The following is a 22,118-nucleotide window of genomic DNA, read 5'->3' on the forward strand; positions in this document are numbered from 1 at the left end:
GAGTAGATATACAAAACAAAATGTCCAATTAAGTGATAGCTATTGGAAAATATGGCTAAATGCTACTCATTTTTCCTGCCCAAAATAATAAATACATCTTTCTGTTCTGACATCTGTCAAGAACGCACATAACAGTTTTCTTGTCTTCAAGAACCACTTGATGCTGCACAGGGAACCTATTTGGTAGATGGCACAATTCATTTAAAAATAATACAACTCTTTGGCAAAAAATATATATATCATGGATACCATAAAAATGAAGAAATATAATTACTATTTATTAATTCACTTTTATAAACATATGATTGTGTGAATTTTCTAAAATTTTATAATTTAAATTGCAACATGAAAAAAACCTAAATGAAACAAAAAAATCCATCAGTCCCAAAACATAAAAATGTTTCAACTTTCTGAAATATAATGCAATCAAAATGGATTTTGCACTGATCTATCAGAAATTTAAAGGGTTTATATAAAGATTTCATTTAGTTCTACTGCAGATATATTCTAAGTTGCTTTATATAAAAATGAATTTGACAGAACTCTAGTTCCATGAGTTAGGAAAGTCCAGAGACAAACAGACAACAGGGGATTTCAAGGAGAGCTTGATTCCCAGTTCCAGTGCTTAAGGTAAACACATGAGTTTATCCTCAGAACTGTCTGTTGGTAGCTTTCCAGTCCTAAAGGTGAGGAACAAAGTTGAAATAGGCTTTGCAAACACCCAACATATTTTGTCAGAAGACAGTATTTTTCATATCCACTGAGAACCCTAATTAGTAACTTAATCACAAACAAAATATTGAGTCAACTACTTCTGATCCAGATTAGTAGAGGTTTGCCCAGAAAAGGGACTGAAGAGCCACAGGATACAACAATTACAATCCACTCACCCATTCCCACATTAAGTTTAAAACAAAAAAGAATGAAACTTCAAAATAGTTGGGCAGCAGTTTATAGGAGGTTGGTATCTTTTCTGACATAAGAGGATTTAGTGTAGCAGGTACCTTACAAACTATATTAATATTCTGGGGTTGTTGAAATATGTTCATGGTGTTCTGTTTATGGAAATTTTAGAAATGAAATAATGCCTAAAAAAGAAAATAAAGTTTGTTCAGCATTAAGAAGTGTTGAAAACAACAAGAATAATTTCAAAACTTATCTGGTTTCCTGTGTGTGTGTGTGTGTGTGTGTGTGTGTGTGTGTGTGTGTGTGTGTGTGTGTGTGTGTTCCTGAAGAACAAGCTCAGAGGGCATCAAGTAAGTACTATCACACTTACATGTAACCAGGCTGCCACTTTCACACAAATACACAACCAACAAAATCTTTCCACAACTAAAAACAGGTGAGCATGCATCATGGAGCACAATTTATGATATATAGGAAAAGAAGAGAAACAGAGGGTTAAAAAATGTGTAATAAAACCACACTATATAACAAGCTATATTAATATCCATAGCTATGCACATACAGCTATAGACCAAGGCCCTCTATAAGATGTATATTGAATTTATAGCATTCAGCTTTAAGAATGTAACATATTACAGGAAAGATGGTAGCATATCTATAGTTTTTCTTTATAGAATTAACATGTCTCCTTTTTATGACCTCTATTTCTGATATTATGGGGTTCTCAACAATAAAATTTATGTGAGGCTAAATTTAGGTTATTGGTGATGTCAGGCATGTAAGAAAATAGAATGAAATGTCAAAACAAGGAGAAAACAAGGTTATGATAATGCATTAGAAAAGAACAACAGCAGCCATTTCTTTCCAAACAAAACTCAGACTCATTTTCTGTCCCAGTCTTTAGCAGTTTGATAAATGTTGTATGAAATCAGCATGAGAAACAATCTATTACAATTCAGTTCAGCCAGCACCAAGCATGCTTGCTTCACAGGCCACAGTGCGTTTGTTTCTGACCATGGAAATAGGATTATGATGTTTTCTACCTCAAGTTTTCCAGCAAAACTGCTTTCATATCTCCAAATATGTTCAAATCCAATGGATTTCTTTCTGTCTGTCTTCATTCATATGAATGCCTAATACACATGAATCTATCAGTACCTAGCTAAGAAGCTTCCCTTTATGCATTGCTGTGGCAGCCTTGCTAAGGAACTCAGATGCTACTCCATTTATATTTTCATCATGGAATGTTGGTGGTCTACCAGCTCTTCCATCACTGGGAGTTCTAAAAGCATGTTTTGTCTCATATATATATATTGTTATTTGTATTTATATTCATGTCTGTACAATAAATTCTATATGGTATAGTCTGGTACATCTAGAATTAATAGCTGTGACTAAAAGTATTAAAAACACCTTACAATACATTAGTGGTAATGACTAAACCAGTGTTTGTTTTTTATCACATATAATTGTCTTTATAGATGCTATGCTCAATGTTCTGAATCCTTCTATATGTTGCCAAATATTATCAAATGACCAAATATTATCCAAACTTGAGATGCTAATTATCTGATATCAACATACAGTGGATAATTAAGAACTATGTGTCTTAAACCTATGGTATTCCATAGGTTTTCCAGACAACCCTTTCTATTGTCCAGGTCTGCAACAGGACAAATATTCCCAGGTCTGTATGTTCATCTCTATCACACATTTTTTCACAGAGCATACCTCATCTGCTCTGTGTGTCTTGGATTAATTTTGTTGGGATGGAGCAATTATCTCTCTCTGACTGACCTATTTGTAAATGAAGTGCAAGGAAGTTGGATAATTTTTCATGGATCCTTCACCTCTTAATTGAGTCTGTCCATTGCTTCTAAAAGAGCAAAGTCATAAAAAACAGATTTAAATAAATAAAGATCAGCCTTTGGTAGTTATAATTGGCAGATCTGAGAAGCAAGATCATGATAGTGTTCTCTCCTTTACCCTATTACTTGGATCAGTTGGTTAGAACTGGTAATGATCCTCGTGAATCAATGTCTTTTATAGGTAGTTCTAATTTACTGCATTGGTGGATAAGTACAGATGTTTTCTGGATAGCTCTGCATCATTCCACAAGATTGCTTGTCTGAAACAAATTTGCTTCAATTCATCACCAACAAAGCAAGGAATAAAATAATCAACATTTACTCTCTCGGTAGACTGGTACTGAAATGGAACAACTAGGCGCTTACTGATCTAAAGATCATCTCTCACTGCTGTCAAGGTGATGTCACTATGTAGGTTCAGGAACTCAAGTGGCTTGCATGGGTGGGATGGGCAGTGAGTAGGAAGTGGAGCTTGGGAGAACCGTATTCTACTAAACCATGGACCAAAGTGTTTATTATCACCATCATTACCTGTTCTCGTATGAATATTAATTCACACACAAGCAACTTATGAAGCTCTATTTTCCGGCTCTTCACTGTCTTTCTCTACAATGATTTTATTTTAGTAACAGAAATGGCTTGACAATTGGCTCCAAAAGAACAGATTAATGACTCCCACACCAAAGTTATCTATACACTGGATAGTAGTCACTGAGATGACTGGTTAAGATTAACAAAAGTTCACTCTGGATTAATTCCTATTAGCATTTGAATTACTTTTAATTGTTTAGTATCTCAGAGTTAATAAATTCAACAGATATGTACCAAAGATTATATCCTGCACATTTTTCACATTTATGTCCTTAGTGAACATGGTTTTTATGTTTTCTCCTTAAAAGAAAAGAATAAGTGGGCACATTTTAGTGAAACCTACATTCTATTTCTCAATTAAATGAATTTTTAAAATTTAAAAGTGATGTGGTTATTCCTTGATAAATATTGTTTTAGGGGATTCATTTAAGGTGGCTAAGGCCTTGACTCAATAAAATTTCAGTAACAAAATGAAAGACCTTCTATTAAGGGCAGTACATAGTATAAGAATTACTTTGTATAAAACTATCATTATGGACTGCTCAAGGGTATTGAGTATTTATTTAAAAGAAAGGGTTTTAATTTAGTAAGTTACAAATTTAATCCTCTAAAATATAGTTATCCAAATTATTTCACAAGAATATTATATACGGCACTTGCTTCTTAATCATGTGCAAATTGCTAGATTAAAATCGCCAAGAATATGACAAACTTATTCAAACTTGAAAACTGAAATAAAAAATTGTAACTAATTTGTACAGAGCTTTGTGCCACCATCACTTCACAGCCTCAAAGTCTCCTTAGAAAGTTAATCATCTGCTTGCCTCGTGTAGGGAAAACAGAGGATGGCTACAGGTCACTTTGCTCACTATGTCTCCTCACTAAACACGTTCAAAAACAGTACAAATATCTGCACTCCTCAGTTAGTGTAGGACACAAAGAGACAGATGCCTTACTTAGCCTCATGTTTGTAGAAAACAATATTTTCTTTCAAGGTAATGTGGAAAAGTCCAATTATTTCAGGGATGAATAGTTATATTAATCAGCATGGTCCCCTAGAATATACCACAGTCTTACTTAAAGCTATTTTCCCACAGTTCTGGAGATTGAAAGTTCCTGAAACAAAGCTTAACAGGGCTCAATTTTGTTGAGGCTTCACTTCCTAGCTTAGTGATCACTGCTGTTGATCTGTTGGTCTTATATAGCCTGTCCTCCAGTGTGTGTGTGTGGGGGGGGTTGAAAGGATGCTTTCTGAGGTCACTTCCTATATGATCTTTGATTGTGAGGGACAGATTACTGTAAGACTTCATTTCTCTTTTCCTCCTTGCACACCCCATCATCTGAGACAGCCACACTAGGCTCAAAGCTTGAATATAAGAATTTAGAAATGACAGAGCTCAGCTCTTCTGCTATAGACTCCATAGATGCGCTCATGCACGCAAGTTTTAATAAAATTAACAATCTTTCTAAATGATGTTTTACTATTTTTTGTAGTTGTAGCTTTTTTAACCTAGTGGTGAACAAATGATATCTTATGAAGATTGCCAAATATAATGTTATTTTACATAAACAGTAGATGGCATAGCACAAGAAAAAATATTTTTTAAAAGAATATTTCCTTAAAATATAAACCAAGGTTACAGATTTCCAAGAAATATAAAAATACAACAACTTAAATGGAAATAATTCATTTTATATATCAAACATGTAAGTTGATATTTGTCCATTTTGAACCATTGGAATGAAATGATTTGGGCAAGTTTTTGAGACTAATATTTTAGTTGAATCACTTTAATTCTGAAAATTAAAGAAAATGATTTGTGCTAGCATCTTTTTAGTATAGTTTTGCTATGTATTACGCCATATCATATGACCTCACCAATATATTTAATTTGGAACATTACATAAATATCACAAATCAAATTAAAGGGACACAAATAAATCTTAGACTCAGAAATGAGTTCTGGGCATTGAAAAACATAAACTAATTAAACTAGAGTATACAATTTTATTTTTCCTTAAAGAAAGGGGATGAAATGACAGAGATAATAAGATACCTATCAACGTTATCCCTCAAAGTTATTCTGCCACTAATATCAATACGGCATTATTAGATCACCTTTCTCTCAATAGTTCTTACTTTATTTAACCTGAGAGTTGCCATGTAATAGATTATACAACTAAGCAATTTTAGAAACAATCTTTGATATGGTTATATACATACACTTTTGAAAATTCTGAGGTAGCCAGTATAATTACTTGCAATAATCTGGGTCAAGGAATTTACTGGTGATCCCTTAAAAGTCATATTCTTAAATTCAATGTTTTACTTGTAAGATTTCATAAATTCACTCAAATATTTAATGATATGATGATATAGGAGTGCTATAAAACCCCTTCATCCATGTACAATAAAACATACAATAAAGGAGAGAAAAGAGACTAAGATATCAGTTATAAATGATTTTAGGACATCTGTACCACACTGATTGATGCCCAGGTACACCCTTGTGTCTTCAGAAAACACCTACTTTATACTTAGGTGCTTAAGGCAATCTAACTGGAATTGCTAAAGCAAGGAGGAGACAGAGCCCCACCTGACCATCTCTTCGTACCAAAAGAAGCTTCCAGTCCTGGCATAGGTCACATTTACTACAGTTGTCAGTCAAAGAGGTTCGATTGCAATTCTCAAACAACCCAGGGTGTTGTCAAGACTATAGGTTGTTCTCCACAATCTGACAGCAAGGCTAGATTGCTGAAGACAACACCTACACAACTCATAAAACATGGAGAAGTTGGACTGGTTCCCCCCACCCCCAGCTACAAATGTGCAAACTGGTGGGTCTCTGAATGTAATTCCTTCTCTTGGGCTCTTTTACTTGTTTGTTTTGTCCAATTCTGGTAATGTTAGCTTGTATTTTATCTTATTATATTTTATTATTATCTTTTTGTTTTCTAATAAAAGTAATAAAGGGAGTGTACCTGGATGGGAGAGTCATTAAAAAAACTTAGAGAAGTTGGGGAGGGGGAAAAAGTAGTAATCATGATATATTATGAGAGGGAAAAATCTATTCTCAATAAAAGGGGAAATAAACTACAATTAATAGGTAAGATGTGTTGTGGAGAGTACACAAAAATTAACACTCCATCAACAACTACTTGCTTACTCCCCAAACCCAGCTCTACTCACTGCATCAGGTCTTATTTTCAAGAACTAGGCTCCCACTAGCCCTTCAGGGAAATCTTTACTGACACAGCCCAGCTCATTGTCTTTTTCTAAATGCAGCCTGAACTTTGCTCCCTTATTTTTTTAGCATCATTTGATTTTATGTAATGGATGGTGTGATGTGGTGGTCACAATCCCCTTGGTGAAGGACAAAAGAAATTATTTAACCAGCTGCTCAGATACATGCCAAGAATCAGAACTCACTTCCCTGCCTCCATCAGACTCCTCTTTTTTTTTGTCTGAAAAATGATACCATATTCCTTCCTAGTGAAACGTACAGTCAATATCTGGGAAACACTGAAGTGTAAAATCATTTCAACAAAGGATAACAAGGAAGTTCATTAAGTGGAGACCAATCCCCAGAGACTGAATAAGATTGCAACAAGACTGTATCACAGCTCAATTTCCCCTTTGCCCACTTTTGTTTGCTTCTCTCTTCCCTGGGTGTCTAATGTCAACTCTACCCTGCGTCAAGTTCCTCACACCAAACTCCATCTTGTTGATTGCTACTTAGTGAGACCGGATAGAGAAACAACATATTTCTCTTCAAAGAGTTTCAGTTTTTATACTGATTCTTTCCCAATGCTTTCCAGAGTACAATAGCAGTTCGTTGACCATATTAAAAAGAGCAGGGTATGCACACAAATTCCTCAGCACAATTCCATATGCAGTTGTCATTATACAGATGGAATTTAAACAGGCAATACTGAGTTAAAATTAAAAGAGAAAGGAAGGCTAGATCAGGCTCTTTGAATGCTGATGGTTTCAGACAATCAGACAACAACCATAAGGAACTTCTTATAAGTCACAAAACTCCATCATCTAGTACAGGGCCACTTTTAGTACCGGTGATAACCTAGTCCTTGGCTATATGTACTAAATGTCGACTGCGCAGTGTCTTTCAACAGCCTCAGTGAGGAAAGCTCCAATTTCTGAAAGTTTTTTCCAGTAATATGTTTTTTCTGGTGGTTTCAGAAATGTCTGGCTTCTCAAGCTGACTTGGTTACATACGTTTTTCAGAACATATTAACTGTAACAAAAACTAAGGAAAGCATTTCAAATATCAGTAAAAAAATAATGAAAGCTAGTATTAAGCTAAGCTACAAGTTCACAGCTATCATTTCTTTTGGCATACTCATTAAATTTGCTAAGTATGTGTTAGAAAATTATGGACAGTCACAGGATCACATATTTCCAGATGAACTTAAAATACTCTAATGCAAATTTAAAAAGCAAAGTTTTCAGATATTACAAGAATCATATTCTATGTGGTAAAAAATGGGTTAAGAAATATATGATGGCACAACAACATCATTCATTATTTTTGACTATCATGTGGATTATGATCATAAGCACAAACCACATTTAAAAGAGACCAACACCATGCACTATCTGCGCCAGTAGTTTCTCACTTCCCTTTTAGAGATTTCAACAAAACAAAGTATAGCAGTTTAAACTGCCTTAGAATGCTTCTGCCTTTACTTCCTTTGCCAGAACAATGGCAATATTAATAAGCATAAATGTTCCTTAACAGTTAATAGGAGAAATAATTAAAAGTTAAATCAATAAGCTGGCAAATTAATTTCTGTGTAGTGGTGTTAAAAACCACTAAAGACGGGAGATTAACTAACGCTGCCCCACATTATGAACTCAGTAAAGACACACAACACCTACCTGCTTGACCAGTGGTGACGCTAACAGCTGCAAAGAGCCTCTGGGATCGGCTTAAGTCAGAAACTCCATTTACAGCTTCCACTTCGAAAGTGTAATTTGCATGGGCAAGCAGGTCCATGACAGTGACATAGTTATCCTCTAATCCCGTCTGCTGGGGCATATATCCAATGTTACTTCCACATGGAACACATTCTCCTTGCTCCCAACTGCACCGCTTACACAATATTCTGTAGGTGACATCATTTCTTCCCCCATTGTCAGCTGGAGGACTCCATTCCAAGCTTACGGTGGTTTGATTGATGTTGAAAATAAGGTTCTGTGGTGCAGAAGGAGGCCCTTTGGAAGTCAAAAATAAATAAACAAGTAGGCAAAAGAAGAAGAAAAATGTATACAAGCAAAATGAACAATAGCATCTATGTAGGATAATAGAATAAAATAGAAAAGCCAGAAAATCAACTACCATGATTTCTTTCACATAAACACTGCAACTTCTAAAGTAGAGAAGCTACATCAACTTGACAAGAGGCTTTATTTATTCTCCATTCAATGTTGAACAAGAAAAAGATAACAACTGACTATCTACTTATGCCACAGTCATTCACAATGCTTCTTTTAAGCAACTAAAACATTTAGCACACCCAAGGAAAAGAATTGTGTGATTGTTAAAATAGTTTTCCTTTGAACCATACAACAGTTAACACATTTATTTCATCCATATTATGCTACAGAGTGACTGATAGCAATAAATCAGACTGCTTTCTACTTGTCCTCTCAAACATTCATTAATTGAAGCAGCAATATGTAAGATAAGCTGTTGTTTGTCACCAGAATTGTAGTTCAGAAAACACTGCATTTAGTCATATTTCAGTTAGTGTACAGCCAATAATTTGTAATGATTTCTAAGAAATACAATATCTAAAAGAGTAATTACTAAATGACTCTTAATTGGGAGAGATGACATTATATTAGCATTACTGCTTAGCTGAATCTGCTTATGGAAAGATTTACACATATGAAGCAATGAAAGTTTCGAACTTAAAGCCTGCCTTGGTGTAACACTGAGTGTTACAATGAATGGAAAGGAAACAGATATTCTTTTTCCAGCTTGAACTTACTTGTGCATGCGACATATGGCGGGTCAGAAGGAGCTCTGTAGTACCCATCTTCACATTCACATCTTGAGGATCCTTCTCTGTCAGAGAAGCTGTGGGTTGGACAGCGAGAACACTGGAGATCTTGTGAGGAAGATTTGTAGAACCTGCGGCCACAGGCTGGATAGGAAACAAATGATGAGAGAGAGTGAGGATAACTGGGTCATTACTGTTAAATCTTGAAATATTCAGAAAAAAAAGATAATGAATTTGTTTTGTGAAAAAAAACTTTCCATGACCAAATATGTGTTGTAATATTTTGCAGCAGCTCAATAGCGTGATACATTTTAATACAAACTAACACAATATGGAAGAGTTGCACCTGCATCTGGGCTCAGTGCTGGGTTGGGATGCTCAAGAGCAGGGTGACTTATTCATGTAGAATCATAGGACATGTACCTCAACATTGGAACTGAGGAGCAGGAATAGTGATACGGAAACTTTCATTTGCATGTGGCTAAAATGTCTTTCCCCAAATGTCCAGGGTTTTCAAGCTTTAAGCAGAATTCATGAATTATACAGCAGGCTCCCCTCCACGATACAAATGTTTTTGTTAAAAGAAATGCTGAAGCCTTAAGAGCTGAGATTAACTGATCATTAGGGAGAAAGGGAGATGTGACACAGAGTGGGTGGTGTCCTGTTTCTCTGTAGGGATAACCAGCAACTCTGCTAGGCAGAGAGCAGAGAACTATGGAAGGTAGGTAGGTACCTCTGCACCACTTAATATTCTTGGGTATTTTATACTCTCATGTTTATATTCAACTAAAATTCCACACATTGAAATGGTTTATTATTTCAGCAATACTAAACAGACTCAATTAATTCTTTATATTTATTAAAATAATACCAAGTATTTTAAGCATTATCAAAAAACAGCTATATCTCTAAAGAAGAGTTGGTGGTGTTTTATATAAACATATTTTTACAATTTTAGTCTTTTTCTTTTTTTGTTTTTGGTATTTTAAAACAGAGTGCCTCTGTATACTCATTACTATTCTGTAACTCACTCTGTAGAACAGGCAGGCCTTGAGTTACAAGTATCAGCGTTTTTCTGTCTTCAAAGTGCTGGGTTTAAAGGCGTGTGCCACCACACCCAGTTGTAAAATTTATCTCTAACTTAAAGGTTTAGTTTGCTCTCCTTGGATGCTAATCAGAAGATTAATTAAAATTCACTCTCTGGATATTGGAAAGTGGGAAGGAACTATCCTCTTGGGGTGTCATAATTTCCAGAAATGTTTTCATTCTTTGCTTTTGTCTACATGCTAAATATTTGTTTGCAGCTTTGAAACTTTTGAAGGCATATTATTTAGATTTCAAGAAATTAACAGTATTTACAAGATAGGTATATTATATAACATTAATTTATAGATGCACTATATTTCGACAGAGACAACAAGGACACCACAATCTCATTATAAATATAAGATCCACCACTTCTTCAGAAGCTGCTCCATTAAATTGTGTTTTCCAGTACACACAAGTGGAAAACTGGAACAATTTCATTACACAAAGACAGACAATGCATCTTTACATATTCCCAGTAGCAATTATTACACACTTGAGAAACTAAAAAAAAAAAAAAACCTCCAGCCAGGCATGGTGGCGCATGCTTTTAATTTCAGCACTCAGGAGGCAGGGGCAGGCAGATCTCTGTGAGTTCAAGGTCAGTATGTTCTAGAGAGTGGGTGCCAGGAAAAGCTCCAAAACTACACAGAGAAACCCTGTCTCACTTGAAAAACCAGAGAGTGAGAGAAAGACAGAGAGACAGGACAGAGACAGAGACAGAAGAAAACCTTGGCAATACAAAACTATGGCAAAAGTAATAACCCATATGGATTTGATCTTGCCCTATTAAAAGCTGTTAACTGGTAAGTATAGAGTCTAGTATTAACTTCTTAGCACACACACACACACACACACACACACACACAAATTACACAAATTGCTACTTGAAATATAGCCTCTATATCTTCCTTCATGTTCTATCTGTATACGAGTATATGAAGATCAAAGACAACACAGGAGAAAACAGAGCAAGCAGTGCTGCAATCCAATTGGCACCTTGAAATGTCGTCATTTAGGAATGTCAGAAAGATAGTTCTTCAGGACAATATACTCTCACTTATTTATTTTTAACAAAGAGTGCTGGGAATAGAAAGGACTATGGGAGCCTATGTTGGCAGCCATTTAACACCCAGCAGATGCAGCCTTTCAGGTAGCAAGCTGAAGCTAACTAGTAGAATCTCTAAGAATTTTTCTCCCATTTTTTCTAATAAAGGGAAACCCTCAAGAGCCCCCCAAGTTAGAAAATGAATTTCTTTATGAACATTCATGATGTAGAGGATGTATCTATAATAATGTAATGTTGGGAAATTTAAAAGTCTTATTGCTCATCTTTCAAATTCCATTACATTCTATTTCCCTTTTAACAGATGGGAAAACAGATTTGAGGCAAAAGTAACCTGAATTCTTCAAATAATTCCTCTTGCCTAAGTTAAAACTGGATTTAGAACACAGGTCTGCACACACAAAACCGTATGTTGTTCACCACACCAGTCGTATTTTGGTGCTGGATCTCAAGGCTTTTAGTTACTCTAAGTAATTTATAACATATCTTTATTATCTGGTTTTTAATATGCTACTACTAAATTACTGCCATTGTTTTAGTTTGGAAGTCTATGTAATGATCTCCAAGACATTTTAATAAGAAATACTAAATGACAATCTCAACTGTACTATGAATTCTGACCCTGCACAATTATGGAGTGCATGCATGGCTATAATTAAATAGAGGCAATACTGGAAAGTGTTCATAATTTTTTTCCTTTGAAGTAATACTTGGTTGCAGTGCAGGTAACACTGAAAATTATAAGTTGTGACAAGTGAGTTCATTTAACCTCAAAGGAAACTATCAATTTAGAGTTATTAAAAATAAGTACAAAATCTTTAGAAGAAGGATATTAAAATAAAAGCAAAAGCATGTGAGGGCAGAACCCTGAATACCTTGGAATATCAGAGAGTCAGTAGGTAGAAAAACCATGGGTAGGAAGCAACAGATGTTCTTAAAATTAGAAACTCTGATAAGATATCTATTTAAAAGAGCTAAAGTTGAATACTCAGTGAGATAAACTTATATAGGAGCCTATTCTAGAATACATATAAAAGAGAATTCAGTCTTCCAACTACTAGAAAATGTTTGCACAGGAACTCTGGCAATTTTTCTTTTTACAACTCTATGTGTTTTTCTAAAATACACAAGGAAGAATTGAATGGTAAACAACATTGCAAATGCACAAGGTTTTATGGAAAAGAAACTTCCTAGGAAATATGAAACAAGCACTAGAAAACTTTACTGTTCAGTTTGCTCAATGGAACTTGAACTAAAGCAAACTTCAATGAATATTGTGTGCATTATTGCAACCTGTTATCCCATATTTGCTTAATATCCCTGGGAGGTGTGCTCTTTTTTGAAGAGAAACAGAGGATGAAGAGGAGGAGGAGGAAGAGTACATCTGATCAAGAGGAGAGGTAAGTATGAGGACTGGGAGGAGAGAAGAGAGGGGAAAATGGAATTGGGATGCAATCTATAAGAGAAGAATAAATAAATAAATAAATAAATAAATAAATAAATAAATAAAAGCCTTTGAATTTTGAAATTGAACATGGACTTAAAAGTAGCACAGTGTGGTACTCATAAAAAGTGAGGTTATGTATACAAAATTGTTTCAAATATTTAATTGTTTTTCTAAAAATAAACTCTCGCCTATGATTTTAATGATTGTTTTCTGTGTTACCTCAAAGTCCTGGACTTGATTCTTTTGACTGTTCTTTCCAGAGCCTTTATTGAATAAATAAGTTTACCATTCTAACTCAATTTTTGTATGCTAAGTGAGTTTTGCTTATTTAGTCTGTTCCTTAAACAGAAAGCCAGACTGAGAGTCTAGGAAACTTCGATATACTACGCTATAAAAAATTTTTGTTACAATATATCTACAAAATTTTATGATAGCATACAATAAGATCTTTTGTTGACTCTCATGAAATAATTATACTTTAATATTCAATTATATTTAATGACTATACCCTTCTATATAGGAAATGTTATACTATTAATATTTTCAACTTATTTCCTATACAAAAAAAGCAACCCAGTTTCCTATTTATAAAATAAGTACATAACAAAAAATATTTTTGTCAATTTCTGGACACAAAACTATTTTTAAAAGTTGATTCTAAATGTTTGTATTTGGTTCTACTTCTACATTCCTATTAATCACATTACCACATTTGCTGGATTCCAGGTGTTAGAGCAATGAGGGCCATGGCCTCTGAGCTGATTTCTGTCTAATGCAGTCAGCAGAACAATCGTAGCTCTGTTTTAAAGAATGTGTGCTCTAAATGAACATTCCTTAAGTCCAAAAAAAAAAAAAAATCCCACTCAGCATTGTTCACTCTGCTCCATGCTAAGCAGTAAGGTAAAATGGATCCTCTCCCAATCACACTGGTGTTCGTTCAAATAGGATGGCTATTTTTAGTCTTGAACCCTAATAAAGCTTTCTTTTTTGTAATTATTTAGTGCATAAACAAACCGGAACCATGGCAACTCAATGAACTCCCCTGGAAGGGAGACGTTCTTGTGGCATCCCATCCAGGAGCTAATTATTACATTAGGAGAAGCATCTCCCAGGGATGAGCACCTTTACTGGTTGATCAAACAGAGTGATCCACCTTGAAACATACCACTGCCAGGACCAGGAGGTAAAAACAAGAGGATAACTGGCCAGCCACCTGAGTCAAACTGGCAAGCTTGGTGTTCAGTGAGAGTCTGTCTCAAAGAAATAATACAACCCCCCCAAAAAAATGTAGAAAGCAATCTGGCAAGATACAAGTAATTTCTGACTTCTGGCATCTACATACACAGTATCCACACAAACACATGCACACACATGCATGTACCACAGAAACAAAAATCAAAAACAGTGACAAGCTTTGTTTATGGCAGTTTCATGCACATTTATCAAAAACTTTGCTCATATTGGACATTTCCATTTTTTGAAATCAAACAAATATTCAGTGCCAGCTTCCTGAAGGTCCTAGGTTCTAGGTTGCCCGTAAATTTATGGAAGTTCATGTAAAACACAAGATATATATATATATATATATATATATATATATATATAAATCAAATAAGATCATGATTTAAAGATACTATCAAAAGCATAACGAGACTTTTAAGAAATATTAAAATTAAAACACACATATAAGCCAATCAAAAACAGTAATAAATACAATGAAACTAAAGCACACATAAGCCGTTCACAAGTGTTTCTCCACAGAAGATATATAAATGGCTAATAGACACAAAAAAGGATGTACAACAGCATTAGCCACCACAGTAAAGCAAGTCAAAGGCATACTGAGACCCATCTACACGGAAGATGATGGCTAAAATTGAAAAGGCTATTTTTAAAACCAAGCTGGAAATGGGTATGTGGGTGGGAGACATATGCGGGAGGGGCATCCAGGAGGAGTGGAAGGGCACCTCTGTAGGATTATGGTCTCTTTATTCCAGAAGACACCAAGGTAAAACACAGGCCAGAGCTAGGTTATAGAACCCAGCCAGCGCGGCCAGAACAAAAGGGCCAAGGTCCCCACGTGCAGCCCCTTAAGAAGCTCCCCTACGTCACCCCGGCTTTCCTTCACCACGCCCTTATGGGCGAGTCCCGGGTCCACCTGCTACCTGTCCCAGGACTATTGGGCGGGGCTAGGGTGTCTCCCTACAGACCTCGGACGCATTTTTATCTAAATTCATTGTGTTTTGGTATAAATACAACATCTAAAAACCACCAGGAGAAAATTAGCAACAAAACAGTACAAAGTTTTAGAGAATAAATGGGAAACAGATTCAATGGCTCTACTGTGCCAGTGAGGATTTAATTCCTCAAAAGGATAAAGGATGTTACCGTGAAATGCAATGGAATACTATATAGTTATCAAAAAAACACTAAATGCTGACACACAGGACAGTAAAAATAACCTGACTCATGAAAGAATGAAGTTACAAAACATTACATACATAAATCTATTTATTCGATATACCTAGGTAGTAAATATCAACATTTGAAAGGATTTATGGTCATTGGGAGGAACAATTAGCAAGTGCTGCTATTGGGAACTGTTCCTTGCTGGTAGTGTTGCCAAGGACCTAAAAGTAATTTGCAGTGGTGATGACTATACCAAAAACTTAAATTTCAAACTTCAATGGTTGCTCTATATGGTATGTGAACTGTATTGCATTATAACTTTGGTAATAAAGTCTAATAGTAATGCAACCTCAAATCCAAATGTTCCATCAAGCCAACTTGAGGAACAAATACTGTTTTAACTGTTCACACCAATTCTTTCTTTTACTTATTTATTTACTTTTACATCAATTCTTTTGCAGCAATGGTACTCTGTGTGCAAACATTTTTATAATATATTTAGATATAAGAAATTACTAACAAATTACTAAAAGAGGACACCATTAACGTCTTTACCCATATGGTCATTCAGTATGTAGCTAACAGTTACATAGCTTAGGTCTTATCTGGACAGACACTTGTGATGTAATAAAAATAATTAACAGCCCAAATTTATAATTATTATTTTATAATCTATTTTTATTTAATATCTACTTCTTTGTTTTGAGATGGGTCTATGTAAGTCAAGCTAGCCTCAAACTCACTGAGTCGCTGAGGCTGGAGTAGCCTCAAACTTCTGGTCCTCTGAATCCCCTTTGCACTGATGGGATTACAAACATGAACTAACATTCCTGGCTGCAGGAGAGTCTTTGGATACATCATATATAACTGATTATGAGTAGCAACTGACTGAATCATACATATTCTCATTGCTACCCTTGTTATTTTGTGAGGCAGAGGTTGCTTGCTTCCCCTGCATCATCCACACTCCAACTCCCTATAAGCTAATTGGATACAACTAGATTCTTCTTTCTTGGGTCTTACTTCATTTCTAGACCTGTGATTTTAAGCACAATTGAACGTTTTCTAAAGGAATGGTGTTTGTCTGTGTGTTAAATATGAGGCTTTGCAGATGTTTCCGGCCACGGTAACACAGCTGCAAAGAGTTTACTAATTATGAACTAAAGGATTGTTCTGTAATTGAAACTTTCTGGGCTTTAATATTATTTTAGAATGTATGTACATACATAGCCGGCCTTCTAATGAATGCCATCATTTTATTTATTGCAGATGGATATTTTGCTTAATTCAGGACAAGTGAGGTTGTTTCCATAGGAGCTTTTAAATATTTGTGTCACGTTAATATCCCCGCTTCTAAAAGGCAGAGAGGAAGCACAGCTTGGAGAAATAGTACTCCCCCCTGCTCAAAGTGCTGACCTCATCGGGGAGAGACAGATCCAGAATCTGTATTTTAATCCTATTGACAGGCCCGCAGTGGGAATAATTACAAAAGTCAGCCTGGAATCCAGACCTCCTGTCACTGATAGGCTATGGTTTTTCACATTGAGAATGAACAGCGGACAGGGAGGATAAAAACAACATGATGTAATGAGCACATTACAGTCTGTGAAGCACCATCCACATTACCCTGTAACTAACTTGCAAAAAATGTAAAAAAGAGACCATGAAGAGTATTCTGTTCAGGAAAGCAGGTACTCAAGTATCTGGGAACAATTTCAGATTTTTAAGACTGAAAAGAATAATTCATTGCAGGGAATTTAGTAAGTACATGTATGTCTGTTATTTATTTTATGTATTTAATTGAATATTTACTGTACTTATGTTATAAGGTGGAAACCAAAGGTAAAGCTTTATAATCTAAATTTATGAAATTTATAATGTAAAGGAAAATAAATCCTTATGCAAAGCATTTTTAATTAAATTATCAATTTGGATAGGATATAGCAAGTTTGATATGTCACAATGTCTAAGCATTCTTTTACCAGAATACCACCTTAATTAGGGCATCATTATCAAAATGGTAGGAAAAATAGGATAAAAAAATAGTCAGATTAAAATGTCCTAGTTCCTTTTTGTCTTCTTTATTTTCCTTATAAATGCTGGACCATGACAGAGAGGTAATGTGATGCAGAGAAAGAGAACTCAATTTTAAACACCTGTGTTCCACATCATACTTGAGCACATGAGAGCATGTACTGTGAAGGGAAGTCATTTAACAGTAGGTTTCAATTTCTTCCTTTGCTTTGTTATAAACTGTAATAATACCTAAATATTTGTGGGTTTAGTTGTCTTGTACTTGGATTTATTGTTATTACATTACACATCTCTTTGGAAACGTTTAAGAATAGCAGAGTAATCATTTACCTAGCTGCAAGTAACTCAACAACAGATTTAATTGAAATGCTGTTCTTTCAAACCATGCAGATTTAGTTACATTTTGCTACACATCACAAGAAGTGGTTTGCAAATGCAGTTCATTCAGTCTTTCGGGGAGAGTGTGGAAGAGAAGGGCTGCCTTGCATGTACACACAAGTTTCCCTTACAGTCCCTGGCTGCCTATCAGGTCTTCTAGTCTATCACATCTAGCTCTCCTGAGCCACTATTTAAAAACCCTTTTCCAAATGTGTCATGCTCTTATCAGCTCATGTAGATAAATGTGCAGAAATGTCTTGTTAAAAATGGTATAGAGTACTAAAAGCAAACAAAAAAAATCAGTTCCTATTTGAGGAAAGATTGAAAATGATATATCCCACCATTCTAAGCCCCACTCAATACTATCTCTATATCATAGGCTAGGACTACACATTCTCTCCATCTCTCCCTCTCCATCGCCCCACACCCTGTGCACATGCTCCTCCAGTGTACTTAAAATTAGCTAACCAGGAACTCTCAGGATTTGGTAACTGTGCTGAAAAACTGTATTATTATGTTTTTCTTATGAGCTAAAGACCCTTAAACTAGGACAGCTAGTTTATCAAATTCAAATGTGTTCATCTGCAGTAACTAAGTGTATGGCTTATTAGATACACAGCTTTACTCCATTCACTTAACAATTTTCTTTACTGCGTGTGAGTGAACAAGAGGCTGCAAAAAAAGAGGTTTCATTTTACTAGGGAGGATTCCAGTCAAGGACATAATTTACTGTACTATAGCATGGATTACACTGTCAAGGTTACTTTCAAATATTTCCCACATTCGCTATAATACCTACCATATATTTTACCAATTCTGTTGCATGTATTCATTCATTTTATTACAAAATACTGAGAAAGGTTAGGCAATGTAGACTACACATGAAAGTACCTAACTTTTATGAGTGAGAATTCCTCGTTTTAGAAAGCAGAACACATTATATAATAGTTCTCATAAAAAGATGTCTCAAAGGATAATATTTCCATTTTAGGATTGGCAAAATGGCTCAGCAGGTAATGGCACTGCACTTGCTGCCAAGCTTGAAGACCTGAGGTTGAGGCCCCAGAGCCCACATTGTTTGAGAGAATCAGTGCCTATAAGTAGTTCTCTGACCTCTACGCATGTACCACAACATGTGCATTTCTATGTATAAATAAATAATAAATTTTTGGAAAAGTTTAAATCACTGCCATTTAAAATTTTCCATTCATTTGTTTCCATGGCTAAAAGGCAATATAGATGTCAGTTGGGCTGAGGGTTGACTCGGGATTGAGTGCTTACCAGGCACATGTCAGGCTCAAGGCTGAGACCTGAGCATGCACTACCTCCACAATATGAGTTTGGTTTCTGTTGCGTTTACTGTCTATGTGAGCTTTACACAGAAGTTCTTGGAGTCCCATTCTCTAATCTACAGTACAGAGACAGGAAGCTTTTAAAAGACTGTTGTGAACTGGAAAAGACAGTGAACTGAGGGGTAAGGCACAGTGCTGGACACGGAATAAGCATACAATAAATACATAACTTTTATTATTTTGTAATGTCAATATTGATACAAGTGTTTGATCTGATTCAAGTTTCTATATGTAGAGTGAGGCAAGTCTATGAGATATGCATTTTGTGTAGCAAGAAATGTAAATAATTAACCAAATACACCCAAATGATTTGTTCCCTTGTTGAATAACTAGTGTGTGCCACCTATATACCCACTGCTGTGCTAGGTAATGGAGATGAAGGATGTCTTTAAAGAACAAATATGATGATGTCTAAATATAACACATCCCCACATTGACTAGCCTCATATGGCATGGACAATCAGATAATGAGTTTACGTGCACTGAATTTCTAATAATCATAGGAAATGGCTCCTATAAATTATATACACTGTACCTTAACATGTATAGTTTACAACTGCCTAATTATCTCTAGTTTCAGTGCTGAACAGAGACAGTAAAGTTGCCTCTGCTTCCAAAACCATAGCGTGTCAGTAATGTGAAAGTGGGAAAGAATGCAAAGAGCCAATCCAGAAGCACATAAAAGACTATTATGACTACTTACATTTAAACCAGAAAGCTATTTCTGACAGCTATTAGCTTTGTTTTCTAAGAGGCTACTGGTGGGAATGGGGGATAGCAGGATAGTCTATAAGCGCAGATTACCTCATGTTTGTATTTCAGCTTAAGAAGAAATATACACATAAATTCAAACATCTGTAATTTGTTCAAGTTTAAGAAAACCAACTCGGTAGAAAAAAATAAATTAGACTATTCTAAGTATTCACCAATGATAGTTTGTCCTTGCATGATGTATTTAGATGATACATACTTACAGAACACCCTTGCAGAACCCAAAGTCAAAAGGAGAGCAGTCCCTAACCAGCAGAGTTCGACACAAAGCAGTATAACATGATTTTCATAATCAGTTTGCTAGAATAATTTCAAAAATGAATAAAACAAAACGTAAGTGAAAGCTATCATTACAGCTATTCTGTGGAGTTTATGTTTGCCTTATTTAGTCAGTTAAAATGTGAATCAATGCTAAGTCTTGTGAAGCAAATAACCCTAAAGCAGTTTAAGGTCGTTTGAACATGTGGGGAGATAAATAATCATTTCTGTTATGCCAGGGAAAAATTTCTGGAGATCATAAAGAAATCCGTTTACCCTGAAGCAGGACATTTGAAAAAGACACATCAGGATAGTGAAGAGGTTCACTCATCCTTAATTCCTGGAAATAAAAGGCAGAATAAATCTTTACAAAAAAATGATGTTGCTTGGCTCAATAACGCTTTCTTTTCTTAAAAAAAATGAGATAGCTACAAATTAAAAATAAAAGAAAGAAGATGGTCAGAAACCCATTCACATGAAGACTTGTGAGAAAAATGAAATGAAGAACAAACAATCGGTATTCTATGTATGGGTCCCACCGTTAGGAGCCTGTAATAGCAAGCTAGGTAATTAATCCAAACTAGGTAATTAATTGCTGGTTTTATCTCCACACCTAGTAAATGCCTGACCTATTTCTTTTTTTAATAAATTTTTATTTAAATTAAAAACAATTTTATTTTATGCATCAATCCCAGTTCCCTCTCCCTCCAGTCCTCTCATGTCCCCCACCAACTCCCCATCCCACCCCTCATCCACTCTCCAGGGAGGGTGAGGCCTCCCCTTGGGGATCATCAAGGTCTTTCACATCATTTGGGATAGGGCACCTAAGCTGAGAGAGCATCCCTCCATAAGGAATGGGCTCCCAAATCCCATTTGTGCACTAGGAATAAATAAATACTGGTTCCTATACCAAAGGTCCCATAGACTTCGCAGGCCTCCCAACTGACACCCATGTTCAGGGGGCCTGGTTCATTCCTACGCTGGTTGCTCAACTGTCAGACTGGGTTCCATGAGCTCCCACTTGCTCGGGTCAGCTGTTTCTGTGAGTTTCCCCAGCATGGTCTTGACCCATTTGCTCATTATTCCTTCCTCTCTGCAACTGGATTCCAGAAGTTCAGCTCAGCACTTGGCTGTGAATCTCTGCTTCTGATCTATTTCTTTTCAGTTCCTGTGGACTCTATCCACAAATTGAAAATGAAGAATACAGGAATGAGTACTATGTCATGTCAACTTGCTTTAGAAAAAGTACTTAAGTTGGATACATAAAGTGGAACTCCCTACAGCTTTATTCTGTTTTAAATTAATAGCAAGCAAGGATGTGAGAATTGCTTATTACTTAAAAACAGCATCTCTTTCTTCCTGAGACTTTACTGTGCACCTCACCAAAATGTCAGAATTCACTGTGCTATATAACTAGTTCTTTTGTGTGTGTCTTCTTTTTCGCTGTGAGCCCTGATGGTGGGATTATGAGATAAGTACCCACTCAGTCCTGAAACACATGCTAGTTAACCTTGACACAGTGACAACTGTCCACTCTTACTACAAACCTCAGTGCCAAGCACCTTCAAAGACTAATTCAGGGATACCTTTTACCAAAGGTTTCATAAAAGTGTATTCAGAAGGCCGTGTGACAGCGTTGCATGCCTTTAATCCCAGCACTCGGGAGGCAGAGGCAGGTGGAACTCTGTGAGTTTGAGACCAGCCTGGTCTACAAGAGCTAGAGTTTCAGGACAGCCTCCAAAGCTACAGAGAAACCCTGTCTCAAAAACCAAAAAAAAAAAAAAAAAGTGCATTCAGTGGGACTGGCAGGGAACAAATTCTGACTGGTGGCAGTGAGACCTCAAGTTACTTCAGGCAGGAAGCCACTGACCAGGGACTACTTCTAATGACACCCCCCCCATACACTATCCAAGCAAGCCACAAGT

The 22,118-nt window shown here is 35.8% G+C and overlaps 1 protein-coding gene across 5 annotated transcripts in view; it reads right to left on the reverse strand.

The window, feature by feature from the left end:
• Epha7 (EPH receptor A7) overlaps window positions 1–22,118 on the reverse strand; it is a 143,591-nt gene that overhangs the window by 77,414 nt on the left and 44,059 nt on the right. For all 5 annotated transcript variants that reach the window (XM_027403437.2, XM_035438988.1, XM_027403435.2 and 2 more), the window contains exons 4-5: window positions 9,381–9,536; window positions 8,266–8,601 (exon numbers count right to left, since the gene is read on the reverse strand). In XM_027403437.2, coding sequence (XP_027259238.1) covers window positions 8,266–8,601; window positions 9,381–9,536 — 492 coding nt within the window. The remainder of the gene's footprint in view (window positions 1–8,265; window positions 8,602–9,380; window positions 9,537–22,118) is intronic.

Source organism: Cricetulus griseus, chromosome 2, assembly GCF_003668045.3.
Source record: "Cricetulus griseus strain 17A/GY chromosome 2, alternate assembly CriGri-PICRH-1.0, whole genome shotgun sequence".
Lineage (NCBI taxonomy): Eukaryota > Metazoa > Chordata > Mammalia > Rodentia > Cricetidae > Cricetulus > Cricetulus griseus.